A 15759-nucleotide genomic window follows, 5' to 3' on the forward strand; every position below is an offset into this window, starting at 1 on the left:
GTTCCTTCCTCTGTTAGGTCACTGTCAGTCTAGAGTAGAGTTCCTTCCTCTGTTAGGACACTGTCAGTCTAGAGTAGAGTTCCTCCTTCCTCTGTTAGGTGACTGTCAGTCTAGAGTAGAGTTCCTTCCTCTGTTAGGTCACTGTCAGTCTAGAGTAGAGTTCCTCCTTCCTCTGTTAGGACACTGTCAGTCTAGAGTAGAGTTCCTCTTCCTCTGTTAGGTGACTGTCAGTCTAGAGTAGAGTTCCTCCTTCCTCTGTTAGGTCACTGTCAGTCTAGAGTAGAGTTCCTTCCTCTGTTAGGTGACTGTCAGTCTAGAGTAGAGTTCCTCCTTCCTCTGTTAGGTCACTGTCAGTCTAGAGTAGAGTTCCTCCTTCCTCTGTTAGGTGACTGTCAGTCTAGAGTAGAGGTCCTCCTTCCTCTGTTAGGTGACTGTCAGTCTAGAGTAGAGTTCCTCCTTCCTCTGTTAGGTGACTGTCAGTCTAGAGTAGAGTCCTCCTTCCTCTGTTAGGTGACTGTCAGTCTAGAGTAGAGTTCCTCCTTCCTCTGTTAGGTCACTATCAGTCTAGAGTAGAGTTCCTTCCTCTGTTAGGTGACTGTACTGAATAAGGTCTCAGAGTGACGACCACTAATGCTTCCGCACCACAACTCCACCAGGAGAATACTACTACTGGGCTTTCTGTGGCTAGCTTTAAACTCTTTAACCATGATGCTTAGTACCAGACTGTCTATCTGCTTCTCCCTGTGCTGTCCACAAGGACAGTTAATGCTAAATGATTCTATCTGACTCACCTCTCTGCTTTGTTTCACTTCAGCTAATTTCACCCTGAATCTCAGTGCTAACTTTACTGCTGGCAGCCTTTGAACTATTGTTTTTAAAGGTGCTGCTGCAGCTCACTGACTGATTGATGCCTTCTAACGTCTTCCTGCTGTTCTCTCTTTATGTGATGGCTACGCTACACGTCTTCCTCTCCTTTATGTGTTCTATTCCTGTGTGACTGTGTGTACTGTGTGTGACTGTGTGTGACTGTGTTTGACTGTGTGACTGTGTTTGACTGTGTGACTGTGACTGTCTTGATGTGTGTGACTGTGTGTGACTGTGTGTGACTGTGTTTGACTGTGTGACTGTGTTTGACTGTGTGACTGTGTTTGCCTGTCTGTGACTGTGTGTGACTGTGTGTGACTGTGTGTGACTGTGTGTGACTGTGTGTGACTGTCTGTGACTGTGTGTGACTGTCTGTGACTGTCTGTGACTGTGTGTGACTGTGTGACTGTGTGTGACTGTGTGTGACTGTGTGTGACTGTCTGTGACTGTCTGTGACTGTGTGTGACTGTGTGTGACTGTCTGTGACTGTGTGTGACTGTGTGTATGTTCATATCCGGTCATCTTTTAACCCTCCACTGAACTCAAACTCCTCTCTTTTTTTACACCAAAACTCTCTGCTCCCGTCTTGTGCGTCTTGTGCTCGTCCTCTTTCGTGTCTGTGTGTGTCTGCCTCCACCCAACCTGCTGCTCCTCCAGCCTTGCTCCAGCTCTGGCTCGTCTGAGGCCTCTGAGACCTGCCAGTCAGTCAGTGAGTGCAGCTCTCCCACCTCTGGAGGGCCTCTGGCTGCAGTTGACAAGGTGAAATACTCCCTCCATCCCTCCTTTGAGAGGAAGAACCCCTGCCCTCCCATGATAGATACCCTACCCTTCGTCCCCTTGCTGTAGCCCTTAGTCTGAGTCTCCTCACAGGAACCATAGTGTCCACCCTCTCCACATCCCTCTACCCACCCAGGTGTTCCACCCTCTCCACATCCCTCTACCCACCCAGGTGGTCCACCCTCTCCACATCCCTCTACCCACCCAGGTGTTCCACCCTCTCCACAACCCTCTACCCACCCAGGTGTTCCACCCTCTCCACATCCCTCTACCCACCCAGGTGTTCCACCCTCTCCACAACCCTCTACCCACCCAGGTGGTCCACCCTCTCCACATCCCTCTACCCACCCAGGTGTTCCACCCTCTCCACATCCCTCTACCCACCCAGGTGTTCCACCCTCTCCACATCCCTCTACCCACCCAGGTGTTCCACCCTCTCCACATCCCTCTACCCACCCAGGTGTTCCACCCTCTCCACATCCCTCTACCCACCCAGGTGTTCCACCCTCTCCACAACCCTCTACCCACCCAGGTGTTCCACCCTCTCCACATCCCTCTACCCACCCAGGTGTTCCACCCTCTCCACATCCCTCTACCTACCCAGGTGTTCCACCCTCTCCACATCCCTCTACCCACCCAGGTGTTCCACCCTCTCTACATCCCTCTACCCACCCAGGTGTTCCACCCTCTCCACATCCCTCTACCCACCCAGGTGTTCCACCCTCTCCACATCCCTCTACCCACCCAGGTGTTCTACCCTCTCCACAACCCTCTACCCACCCAGGTGTTCCACCCTCTCCACATCCCTCTACCCACCCAGGTGTTCCACCCTCTCCACAACCCTCTACCCACCCAGGTGTTCCACCCATAGCTTCCTTCCACCTGTCTCTGATCTCTGCTGTTACGTATCTAGCCTCATGGGTCATCATGGTCATTCACATACATTTCAGAATTCAGAACCGGAGTCTGGTTTGTCAATCAGGATTCATTTTCTTACTTTACTCCTTTGTTTATTTGTTCTTCAGAAATGTTGAGTTACTTGTATTTCATTTCTGATTGTGTTGGTTTATTATCCTGACCCTGTTGTGTTGGTTTATTATCCTGACCCTGTTGTGTTGGTTTATTATCCTGACCCTGTTGTGTTGGTTTATTATCCTGACCCTGTTGTGTTGGTTTATTATCCTGACCCTGTTGTGTTGGTTTATTATCCTGACCCTGTTGTGTTGGTTTATTATCCTGACCCTGTTGTGTTGGTTTATTATCCTGACCCTGTTGTATTGGTTTATTATCCTGACCCTATTGTGTTGGTTTATTATCCTGACCCTATTGTGTTGGTTTATTATCCTGACCCTATTGTGTTGGTTTATTATCCTGACCCTATTGTGTTGGTTTATTATCCTGACCCTATTGTGTTGATTTATTATCCTGACCCTATTGTGTTGGTTTATTATCCTGACCCTGTTGTGTTGGTTTATTATCCTGACCCTATTGTGTTGATTTATTATCCTGACCCTATTGTGTTGGTTTATTATCCTGACCCTGTTGTGTTGGTTTATTATCCTGACCCTATTGTGTTGATTTATTATCCTGACCCTATTGTGTTGATTTATTATCCTGACCCTGTTGTGTTGGTTTATTATCCTGACCCTGTTGTGTTGGTTTATTATCCTGACCCTGTTGTGTTGGTTTATTATCCTGACCCTGTTGTGTTGGTTTATTATCCTGACCCTGTTGTGTTGGTTTATTATCCTGACCCTATTGTGTTGGTTTATTATCCTGACCCTATTGTGTTGGTTTATTATCCTGACCCTGTTGTGTTGGTTTTTATCATTTGACCAATTTCTCCAATTTTGTGTTTTCATGTTTGTTTGTTTGTTTGTTTGTTTGTGTCATTCCGTTCCCCTGCTCATGCTCAGTTGTTTAACGGGTATGACCACTACGGGGATCACCATCATTCAGACTCTTCATACCTGACGGGAGGGGGCTCAGGCCAGGGGGGGTCCTACCTGACGGGAGGGGGCTCAGGCCTGGTGGGGTCCTACCCCCTCTTCCCTCCCTCCTCCCATTCCTCCTCCATCACCTCCTCCTCCTGTCCGTCCCAGTCGTGGTCCAGGCCGGGCTCGGCCCTGCTACCTGACTACCCTCATTACTGCACCCTGGGGCCTAACATGGTCCCCACCTCTAAAGTCCCCAGTTGGAAGGTTGGTTGTTGGTTCAGTCCTCCTCATCATCATGTCCTAAAACATCAACATCTGTCAGTACGTAGGACCCTCTGAATTATTAGGACGTTATTATTATGTTACAGTCAGATTGATAAATGACTGTTGGATGACTGTAGGACCATATACTACATCATCTTCTACACCTTTCATTGGTAGATTTCAGATGTGTTCCTGGAGAAGATGTATTTGAAGATCGTGATAATAGTTCAGGATCTTCAGAGGCCCATGATTAAAGAACATAGCTAGGGATACCAAGCTCTGTGTGGAGGAGGTGAACTCAGCTATGTTTCTGTATCCTGTAGGACTGGGTAGAGGAGGTGAACTCAGCTATGTTTCTGTATCCTGTAGGACTGGGTAGAGGAGGTGAACTCAGCTATGTTTCTGTATCCTGTAGGACTGGGTAGAGGAGGTGAACTCAGCTATGTTTCTGTATCCTGTAGGACTGGGTAGAGGAGGTGAACTCAGCTATGTATCTGTATCCTGTAGGACTGGGTATAAGAGGTGAACTCAGCTATGTATCTGTATCCTGTAGGACTGGGTAGAGGAGGTGAACTCAGCTATGTTTCTGTATCCTGTAGGACTGGGTAGAGGAGGTGAACTCAGCTATGTTTCTGTATCCTGTAGGACTGGGTAGAGGAGGTGAACTCAGCTATGTTTCTGTATCCTGTAGGACTGGGTAGAGGAGGTGAACTCAGCTATGTTTCTGTATCCTGTAGGACTGGGTAGAGGAGGTGAACTCAGCTATGTATCTGTATCCTGTAGGACTGGGTAGAGGAGGTGAACTCAGCTATGTTTCTGTATCCTGTAGGACTGGGTAGAGGAGGTGAACTCAGCTATGTTTCTGTATCCTGTAGGACTGGGTAGAGGAGGTGAACTCAGCTATGTTTCTGTATCTTGTAGGACTGGGCTAAGCCAGGACCCTATGACCAGCCCATGGTGAACACCCTTAGAAGGAGGAAGGACAAGGATCCTGTACCAGCAGACACCAGCTATGTCCCACTACCACTACCTGCTGGAGTCATCCCAGCACCAGGGGGCAGGAGTCTACCACCTCCTGCTGGAGTCATCCCAGCCCCAGGGGGCAGGAGCCTACCACTACCTGCTGGAGTCATCCCAGCACCAGGGGGCAGGAGTCTACTACTACCTGCTGGAGTCATCCCAGCACCAGGGGGCAGGAGTCTACCATTACCTTCACCACCCAAGGTCAGCTGGACACATGCTTTAACTTCTCAGGGCTGCCTGGGACGCTACCGTCCCACCCACAGTTCACACTATTCAACAGCCAGTGAAATATCAGGGCGCCAAATTCAAAACAACAAAATGTCATAATTCAAAGTTCTCAAACATCCGACTATTTTACACCATTTTAAAGATACACTTCTCCTTGATGTAACCACGTTGTCCGATTTCAAAAAGGCTTTAGGGTGAAAGCATAAAGTTAGATTATGTTAGGACAGTGAAAACACACAAAAAAACACAGCCATTTTCCAAGCAGGAGAGAGGTCACAAAAACCATAAATTCAGCTAAAATTATGCACTAACCTTTGACGATCTTCATCAGATGACACTCCTAGGACTCAATGTTAGACAATACATGTATGTTTTGTTCGATAAAGTTCATATTTATATCCAAAAACAGCATTTTACATTGGCGCGTGATGTTCAGAAAATATTTTGCCTCCAATACTGCCGGTGGACAGCACAACAATTTACGAAAATACTCATCATAAACGTTGATAAAATATTAAACTGTTATTCAAAGAATTATAGATGAACATCTCCTTTATGCAACCACTGTGACAGATTTCAAGAAAGCTTCACGAGGAAAGCACACTTTGCAATAATCTGAATACAAGACATCAAGCAATACAGATACCCGCCATTTTGGAGTCATCTGAAATCATAAATAGCATTAGAAATATTCACTTACCTTTGATGATCTTCATCAGAAGGCACTTCCAGGAATCCCAGGTCCACAATAAATGTTGTTTTGTTCGATAAAGTCCATAATTTATGTCCAAATACCTCCTTGTTGTTTTGCGCGTTCAGTAAGCTACTCCAAATGTAGGAAGCGCGGCCAAAATGTCATGACGAAAAGTCAAAAAAAGTTATATTTACGTTCGTTCAAACATGTTGTATAGCATCAATCTTTAGGGCCTTTTTAACTTAGAGCTTCAATAATATTCCAACCGGACGATTCCAATGTCTTGAAAAACGTTATGGAACACAGCTAACTCTCACGTGAATGCGCGCCAATGAAGTCATGTCCTTTCCCGAGTCAACAACTTCCAACTTCCTTTGTTCGCTCTCTGTTCACCATAGAAGCCTCAAACAACTTTCTAAAGACTGTTGACATCTAGTGGAAGCCTTAGGAAGTGCAAAATGAACCCTAAGTCACTGTGTGTTAGATAGACAATGACTTAAAAAGACTACATGCATCAGATTTTCCACTTCCTGGTTGGATTTTTCTCAGGTTTTTTGCCTGCCATATGAGTTCTGTTATACTCACAGACATCATTCAAACAGTTTTAGAAACTTCAGAGTGTTTTCTATCCATATTCTAGTTTCTGGCCCAGAGTAGTAACCAGTTTAATTTGGGTACGTTTTTCATCCGGCTGTGAAAATACTGCCCCTAGCCCAGACAGGTTAATCTATATTTTATACAAATGTCTGAAGCAAGTCACACAATTTTTCTTGAAATGTCTAGTTTGACTGTGTGTGTGTGGTGTGTGTGTGTGTGCATCTGTCCATTGTGTGATTCAATGTCTGTGATATATTTAGGTAATAAGGTACCTTGGGGGTTTGTGGTATATGGCCACTATACCACAGCTAAGCTCTGTTCTTATGCACGACGCAACGCGGAGTGCCTGGACACAGCCCTTAGCCGTGGTATATTGGCCATACACCACAAACCCCAGAGGTGCCTTATTGCTATTATAAACTGGTTATCAACGTAATTAGAGCAGGAAAAACAAATGTTTTGTCGTACCAATGGTATACGGTCTGATAAACCTCGGCTGTCAGCCAATCCGCATTCAGGGTTCAAACCAACCAGTTTATAATTAAGAAATAAGGCCAGAGGAGGTGGCCAATATACCACGGCAAAGGGCTGTTCTTAGGCACGATGATTATAAACTGGTTACCAACGTCATTAGAGCAGTAAAACTAACATACCCGTGGTATACAGCCAATCAGAATTCAGGGCTCAAACCACCCAGTTTATATTGATTGTTTTATCTTCATGCTGCACAAAGAAGGATTACGTTTTCTAACCCAGTGTGTGTGTGTGTGTGTGTGTGTGTGTGTGTGTGTGTGTGTGTGTGTGTGTGTGTGTGGTGGGGGTGTGTGTGTGTGTGTGTGTGTGTGTGTGTGTGTGTGTGTGTGTGTGTTCAGGTGTGTGAGATGGAGGCCCATGAGGAGCTGGCCCTGGCCCTGTCCAGAGGTCTACAGCTGGACTCACAGACACAGCGTTCCAGTAGGGACTCTCTACACTGTTCTAGTGGCTACAGTACCCAGAGTACCACCCCATGCTGTTCAGAGGACACCATACCCTCACAAGGTTAACACACACACACACACACACTGAGAAAATATGCAAAGGCATGCATGACTTGTAGCGCCATATCCTTCTGTGTAAATATGTCAGATAAGTGTCTGGTAAAAATAGGATATAGGTACACTAAATGACCAAAAGTATGTGGACATCTGCTCGTTGATCAATCTCTTTCCAAAATCATGGGCAATAATATGGAGTTCCCCCTCCCCCCTTGCTGCTATAACAGCCTCCAGTCTTCTGGGAAGGCTTTCCACTAGATGTTGGAACATTGCTGCGGGGACTTGCTTCCATTCAGCCCCAAGAGCATTAGTGAGGTCGGGCACTGATGTTGGGCGATTAGGCCTGGCCCGCAGTCGGCGTTCCAATTCGTCCAAAAGGTGGTCAGGGCTCTGTGCAGGCCAGTCAAGTTCTTCCACACCAATCTTGACAAGCCCTTTCTGTATGGACCTCGCTTTGTGCACGCGGGCATTGTCATGCTGAAACAGGAAAGGCCCTTCCCCAAACTGTTGCCACAATGTTGGAAGCACAGAATTGTCTAGAATGTCATTGTATGCTGTAGAGTTAAGATTTCCCGTCACCCCGAACTAAGGGGCCTAGCCCGAACCATGAAAAACAACCACAGAACATTATTCCTCCTCCACCAAACTTTACAGTTGGCATTATGCATTTGGGCAGGTAGCGTTCTCCTGGCATCCGCCAAACCCAGATTCATCCGTCAGACTGCCAGAGAATGTGTTTCCACTGCTCCAGAGTCCGATGGCGGTGAGCTTTACACCACTCCAGCCGACGCTTGGCATTGCGCATGGTGATCTTAGGCTTGTGTGCGGCTGCTCGGCCATAGAAACTAATTTCATGAAGCTCCCGACGAACAGTTATTGTGCTGAAGTTGCTTCCAGAGGCAGTTTGGAACTCAATAGGGAGTGTTGCAATTGAGGATAGACGATTTTTACGCGCTTCAGCACTCGGGGGTCCCATTCTGTGAGGTTATGTGGCCTACCACTTCGCGACTGAGCCGTTGTTGCTCCTAGATGTTTCCACATCAGAATAACAGCACTTACAGTTGACCAGGGCAGCTCTAGCAGGGCAGAAATTTGACGAACTGACTTGTTGGAAAGGTAGCATCCTATGACAGTGCCACGTTGAAATTCACTAAGCTCTTCGGTAAGGCCATTCTACTGCCAATGGTTGTCTATGGACTGTGTGCTCGATTTTATACACCTATCAGCAAATAATTTGTTCTTAACTGACTTGCCTAGTTAAATAAAGGTTAAATAAAAATAAAAAGATATGTAATGTAGATATGTAATGTAGATATGTAATATAGGGATGTAATATAGGGATGTAATATAGATATTTATACCATGGCATTGTTGAATACCTGTTTGTGATTGGCTTGAAGGGCATTCTAGAGGGCATTATTTCCCTATAAAGCACGGTATATTTGCACGGTAAAATTCCATGGCTTTAGTTCATTCTTACATGTTCTATGTTTGAGCTGCTTTTTTCCTAGGCCGTCATTGAAAATAAGAATTTGTTCTTAACTGACTTGCCTAGTTAAATAAAAGTCAATGTTGCAATGTGAATATCTTGCATTGCTAAACTTTAGGAATCCATAGCCATTTCATTGGATGTCATCCTTTTGAACTGTGACCACAGATAGTGGAGGGTAAACTCCAACTCCCCCCTTTTCAGCCTCCTTTGCCAAGTAATGTTATCTGCATTAGCTATACATAGGCCGCTACAGTCTGATTTCTACTCTTCTACAACCTTATACAATACGTACAGTAGGTGGCGCCACCTCTTAAATCCTCACAGAAGAAGCCGGAAGTCCAATGTCATCAACAGGAAGTTAGTAATCATCCTCCCTCCATCGTGGTAGTAGCTATAGAATCTGCAAGCTTGTGATGTTCTTTTTGTTTTTGATAGTCCAAGGTAAACATTTTATTTTATTTCATTTTTATTTATTTTTGAATCACTTTTTCTCCCCAATTTTGTGGTATCCAATTGGTAGTTACAGTCTTGTCCCATCGCTGCAACTCCCCATACGGACAACTCCCGTACGGACATCTTATTCAATATTTTTAAGGTAGACTTATTGTGCTGTTTTGTTTTATTTTAGTTTTTGTCTTAATTAGTTTGGACCCCAGGAAGAGTAACTTCTGTCTTGACAGGAACTAATGGGGATCCATAATAAACCCCAGGAAGAGTAACTTCTGTCTTGACAGGAACTAATGGGGATCCATAATAAACCCCAGGAAGAGTAACTTCTGTCTTGACAGGAACTAATGGGGATCCATAATAAACCCCAGGAAGAGTAGCTTCTGTCTTGACAGGAACTAATGGGGATCCATAATAAACCCCAGGAATAGTAGCTGCTGCCTTGACAGGAACTAATGGGGATCCATAATAAACCCCAGGAAGAGTAGCTGCTGTCTTGACAGGAACTAATGGGGATCCATAATAAACCCCAGGAAGAGTAGCTGCTGCCTTGGCAGGAACTAATGGGGATCCATAATAAACCCCAGGAAGAGTAGCTGCTGTCTTGGCAGGAACTAATGGGGATCCATAATAAACCCAGGAAGAGTAGCTGCTGCCTTGGCAGGAACTAATGGGGATCCATAATAAACCCCAGGAAGAGTAGCTGCTGTCTTGGCAGGAACTAATGGGGATCCATAATAAACCCCAGGAAGAGTAGCTTCTGTCTTGACTGGAACTAATGGGGATCCATAATAAACCCCAGGAAGAGTAGCTGCTGTCTTGACAGGAACTAATGGGGATCCATAATAAACCCCAGGAAGAGTAGCTGCTGCCTTGACAGGAACTAATGGGGATCCATAATAAACCCCAGGAAGAGTAGCTGCTGTCTTGACAGGAACTAATGGGGATCCATAATAAACCCCAGGAAGAGTAGCTGCTGCCTTGGCAGGAACTAATGGGGATCCATAATAAACCCCAGGAAGAGTAGCTTCTGTCTTGACAGGAACTAATGGGGATCCATAATAAACCCCAGGAAGAGTAGCTGCTGTCTTGACAGGAACTAATGGGGATCCGTAATAAACCCCAGGAAGAGTAGCTGCTGCCTTGACAGGAACTAATGGGGATCCATAATAAACCCCAGGAAGAGTAGCTGCTGCCTTGGCAGGAACTAATGGGGATCCATAATAAACCCCAGGAAGAGTAGCTGCTGCCTTGGCAGGAACTAATGGGGATCCATAATAAACCCCAGGAAGAGTAGCTGCTGCCTTGGCAGGAACTAATGGGGATCCATAATAAACCCCAGGAAGAGTAGCTGCTGCCTTGGCAGGAACTAATGGGGATCCATAATAAACCCCAGGAAGAGTAGCTGCTGCCTTGGCAGGAACTAATGGAGATCCATAATAAACCCCAGGAAGAGTAGCTTCTGTCTTGACAGGAACTAATTGGGATCCATAATAAATAAATACAAAATAATAATAAATAATGTCCTAACATGTCTCTCCCTTTCTCTCTATTACTCTCTATCTCTCCCTCTCCCTCTCTCTCTCTATCTCTCCCTCTATCTCTCCCTCTCTGTTTATTCCAGTGTCAGACTACGACTATTTCTCCATGGGAGGGGACCAGGAGTTTGACCAGCAGGAGTTTGACAAATCATCCACCATCCCCCGTAACAGTGACATCAGCCAGTCCTACCGTAGGTTGTTCCAGTCCAAGAGACCAGCGTCCACCGCCGGCCTACCTTCTACAGCCGGCTCCGTCATCATGACCCCTGGGGTCGCCACCATCCGCCGCACGCCCTCCACCAAGCCCTCGGCCCGCCGTGGGACCACCGGCCCCATCCCCATCCGAACCCCCGTCATCCCAGTCAAGATCCCCACCGTGCCTGGCCTAGTTGGGGGAGGATTCCCTGGGGGCCTGGGGGTTCCTGGAGGACCAGGAGTAGGGGCGGAGGAACCAGAGGAGGCCCAGAGCCCTGAGTCTCCAGCCCAGGGAGAGGAGGGGGAGCTGGGTGTACTTCCCCTGGCGTTCTGGAGTGGTCAAGCAACCACCAACCCTCCCCTGGCCCCTCACCAGCCTGGGGTCCAGTGTCAGGGCGAGGGGGGGTCCCTGGAGGATGGGGAGGTTATGGATGGTCAGGGGGAAACATGCTGCTGGTTATCCAGAGAGGGGTCAAGCTGAAGAGGACCAATACCAACGATCGCTCAGCACCGCGCATCGTATAAGAGGAGAGCCACCGTGGCACCATGCAGCATCAGAGGAGGGTATCCTGCCTAGCTGTACCTAGCTAGCCTACCGCCTGCCCATTGACAGGACAAACAGGACAGAAGTCATGTCCATTCCAAGTGATGCTGTGTGTGGTGACAGACAGAGCTCTACACGTCGTCTCAGACGGTGCAGAAGCTGCTCTCTTGTTGGACAGACAGTGGAGCAGCACAGACTTGTGTTAATTATGTTCTCTTTTAGTTCTGAATATGGAAATAATTATGCATGGTATTTTTATCTTTGTTGCTTCCTGGGGCCCTGTTCTGTTGACTCTAGTCCTCCCACCTCCCGTTCCTCCCCTCCTCAGTTTTGTTGACTCTAGTCCTCCCACCCCCGTTCCTCCCCTCCTCAGTTCTATTGACTCTAGTCCTCCCACCCCCATTCCTCCCCTCCTCAGTTCTGTTGACTCTAGTCCTCCCACCCCCGTTCCTCCCCTCCTCAGTTCTGTTGACTCTAGTCCTTCCACCCCCATTCCTCCCCTCCTCAGTTCTGTTGACTCTAGTCCTCCCACCCCCATTCCTCCCCTCCTCAGTTCTGTTGACTCTAGTCCTCCCACCCCCGTTCCTCCCCTCCTCAGTTCTGTTGACTCTAGTCCTCCCACCCCCATTCCTCCCCTCCTCAGTTCTGTTGACTCTAGTCCTCCCACCCCCGTTCCTCCCCTCCTCAGTTCTGTTGACTCTAGTCCTCCCACCCCCATTCCTCCCCTCCTCAGTTCTGTTGACTCTAGTCCTCCCACCCCCATTCCTCCCCTCCTCTGTTCTGTTGACTCTAGTCCTCCCACCCCCATTCCTCCCCTCAGTTCTGTTGACTCTAGTCCTCCCACCCCCATTCCTCCCCTCCTCAGTTCTGTTGACTCTAGTCCTCCCACCCCCATTCCTCCCCTCAGTTCTGTTGACTCTAGTCCTCCCACCCCCATTCCTCCCCTCCTCAGTTCTGTTGACTCTAGTCCTCCCACCCCCATTCCTCCCCTCCTCAGTTCTGTTGACTCTAGTCCTCCCACCCCCATTCCTCCCCTCAGTTCTGTTGACTCTAGTCCTCCCACCCCCGTTCCTCCCCTCCTCAGTTCTGTTGACTCTAGTCCTCCCACCCCCATTCCTCCCCTCCTCAGTTCTGTTGACTCTAGTCCTCCCACCCCCATTCCTCCCCTCAGTTCTGTTGACTCTAGTCCTCCCACCCCCATTCCTCCCCTCCTCAGTTCTGTTGACTCTAGTCCTCCCACCCCCATTCCTCCCCTCCTCAGTTCTGTTGACTCTAGTCCTCCCACCCCCGTTCCTCCCCTCCTCAGTTCTGTTGACTCTAGTCCTCCCACCCCCATTCCTCCCCTCCTCAGTTCTGTTGACTCTAGTCCTCCCACCCCCGTTCCTCCCCTCCTCAGTTCTATTGACTCTAGTCCTTCCACCCCCGTTCCTCCCCTCCTCAGTTTTGCTGACTCTAGTCCTCCCACCCCCGTTCATCCCCTCCTCAGTTCTGTTGACTCTAGTCCTCCCACCCCCATTCCTCCCCTCCTCAGTTCTATTGACTCTAGTCCTCCCACCCCCGTTCCTCCCCTCCTCAGTTCTATTGACTCTAGTCCTCCCACCCCCGTTCCTCCCCTCCTCAGTTCTGTTGACTCAAGTCCTCCCACCCCCATTCCTCCCCTCCTCAGTTCTGTTGACTCTAGTCCTCCCACCCCCGTTCCTCCCCTCCTCAGTTCTGTTGACTCTAGTCCTCCCACCCCATTCCTCCCCTCCTCAGTTCTGTTGACTCTAGTCCTCCCACCCTCGTTCCTCTCCTCATCAGTCTTGTTGACTCTAGTCCTCCCACCCCCATTCCTCCCCTCCTCAGTTCTGTTGACTCTAGTCCTCCCACCCCCATTCCTCCCCTCAGTTCTGTTGACTCTAGTCCTCCCACCCCCGTTCCTCCCCTCCTCAGTTCTATTGACTCTAGTCCTCCCACCCCCATTCCTCCCCTCAGTTCTGTTGACTCTAGTCCTCCCACCCCCGTTCCTCCCCTCCTCAGTTCTGTTGACTCTAGTCCTCCCACCCCCATTCCTCCCCTCAGTTCTGTTGACTCTAGTCCTCCCACCCCCGTTCCTCCCCTCCTCAGTTCTGTTAACTCTAGTCCTCCCACCCCCATTCCTCCCCTCCTCAGTTCTGTTGACTCTAGTCCTCCCACCCTCGGTCCTCTCCTCATCAGTCTTGTTGACTCTAGTCCTCCCACCCCCATTCCTCCCCTCCTCAGTTCTATTGACTCTAGTCCTCCCACCCCAGTTCCTCCCCTCCTCAGTTCTATTGACTCTAGTCCTCCCACCCCCGTTCCTCCCTCCTCAGTTCTGTTGACTCAAGTCCTCCCACCCCCATTCCTCCCCTCCTCAGTTCTGTTGACTCTAGTCCTCCCACCCCCGTTCCTCCCCTCCTCAGTTCTGTTGACTCTAGTCCTCCCACCCCCATTCCTCCCCTCCTCAGTTCTGTTGACTCTAGTCCTCCCACCCTCGTTCCTCTCCTCATCAGTCTTGTTGACTCTAGTCCTCCCACCCCCATTCCTCCCCTCCTCAGTTCTGTTGACTCTAGTCCTCCCACCCCCATTCCTCCCCTTCAGTTCTGTTGACTCTAGTCCTCCACCCCGTTCCTCCCCTCCTCAGTTCTATTGACTCTAGTCCTCCCACCCCCATTCCTCCCCTCAGTTCTGTTGACTCTAGTCCTCCCACCCCGTTCCTCCCCTCCTCAGTTCTATTGACTCTAGTCCTCCCACCCCCATTCCTCCCCTCAGTTCTGTTGACTCTAGTCCTCCCACCCCCGTTCCTCCCCTCCTCAGTTCTGTTGACTCTAGTCCTCCCACCCCCATTCCTCCCCTCAGTTCTGTTGACTCTAGTCCTCCCACCCCCGTTCCTCCCCTCCTCAGTTCTGTTGACTCTAGTCCTCCCACCCCCATTCCTCCCCTCCTCAGTTCTGTTGACTCTAGTCCTCCCACCCCCGTTCCTCCCCTCCTCAGTTCTGTTGACTCTAGTCCTCCCACCCCCATTCCTCCCCTCCTCAGTTCTGTTGACTCTAGTCCTCCCACCCCCGTTCCTCCCCTCCTCAGTTCTGTTAACTCTAGTCCTCCCACCCCCATTCCTCCCCTCCTCAGTTCTGTTGACTCTAGTCCTCCCACCCTCGGTCCTCTCCTCATCAGTCTTGTTGACTCTAGTCCTCCCACCCCCATTCCTCCCCTCCTCAGTTCTATTGACTCTAGTCCTCCCACCCCAGTTCCTCCCCTCCTCAGTTCTATTGACTCTAGTCCTCCCACCCCCGTTCCTCCCTCCTCAGTTCTGTTGACTCAAGTCCTCCCACCCCCATTCCTCCCCTCCTCAGTTCTGTTGACTCTAGTCCTCCCACCCCCGTTCCTCCCCTCCTCAGTTCTGTTGACTCTAGTCCTCCCACCCCCATTCCTCCCCTCCTCAGTTCTGTTGACTCTAGTCCTCCCACCCTCGTTCCTCTCCTCATCAGTCTTGTTGACTCTAGTCCTCCCACCCCCGTTCCTCCCCTCCTCAGTTCTGTTGACTCTAGTCCTCCCACCCCCATTCCTCCCTTCAGTTCTGTTGACTCTAGTCCTCCACCCCCGTTCCTCCCCTCCTCAGTTCTGTTGACTCTAGTCCTCCCACCCCCATTCCTCCCCTCAGTTCTGTTGACTCTAGTCCTCCCACCCCCGTTCCTCCCCTCCTCAGTTCTGTTGACTCTAGTCCTCCCACCCCCATTCCTCCCCTCAGTTCTGTTGACTCTAGTCCTCCCACCCCCGTTCCTCCCCTCCTCAGTTCTGTTGACTCTAGTCCTCCCACCCCCGTTCCTCCCCTCCTCAGTTCTGTTGACTCTAGTCCTCCCACCCCCGTTCCTCCCCTCCTCAGTTCCAAGGTGCCAAATGATTTGAAGCTATTGAAAGGACTGTTATATTGTGAAGATTGTGGCATCTTAGTGACACAACTATCAGGGGCACCAAGCTGTGTGGTATGTAAACCCATTTCATGTTTCAATGTCATATTTTCAGATCTACTGTACACAATAGCTGTTGTAGCAGGGTTTATGTTATGCTCAGTGTTTCAACTGTTTTTAATAGCATGTGTTTAGCCAGTTAATCAATAATCTCTTG

General features: G+C 49.1%; 1 protein-coding gene across 1 annotated transcript in view; it reads left to right on the top strand.

Moving 5' to 3' along the window:
* Positions 1-12032, top strand: part of LOC123724063 (protein MTSS 1) — a 38041-nt gene extending 26009 nt beyond the window's left edge. Inside the window, exons 7-11 of the mRNA XM_045719319.1 lie at positions 1522-1623; positions 3558-3842; positions 4764-5066; positions 7257-7422; positions 10982-12032. Of these exons, the coding sequence (XP_045575275.1) occupies positions 1522-1623; positions 3558-3842; positions 4764-5066; positions 7257-7422; positions 10982-11574 (1449 nt within the window). The 3' untranslated portion in view covers positions 11575-12032. The remainder of the gene's footprint in view (positions 1-1521; positions 1624-3557; positions 3843-4763; positions 5067-7256; positions 7423-10981) is intronic.
* The last annotated feature ends 3727 nt before the right edge of the window (positions 12033-15759 follow it).

Source organism: Salmo salar, chromosome ssa05 (assembly GCF_905237065.1).
Source record: "Salmo salar chromosome ssa05, Ssal_v3.1, whole genome shotgun sequence".
NCBI classification, from domain to species: domain Eukaryota; kingdom Metazoa; phylum Chordata; class Actinopteri; order Salmoniformes; family Salmonidae; genus Salmo; species Salmo salar.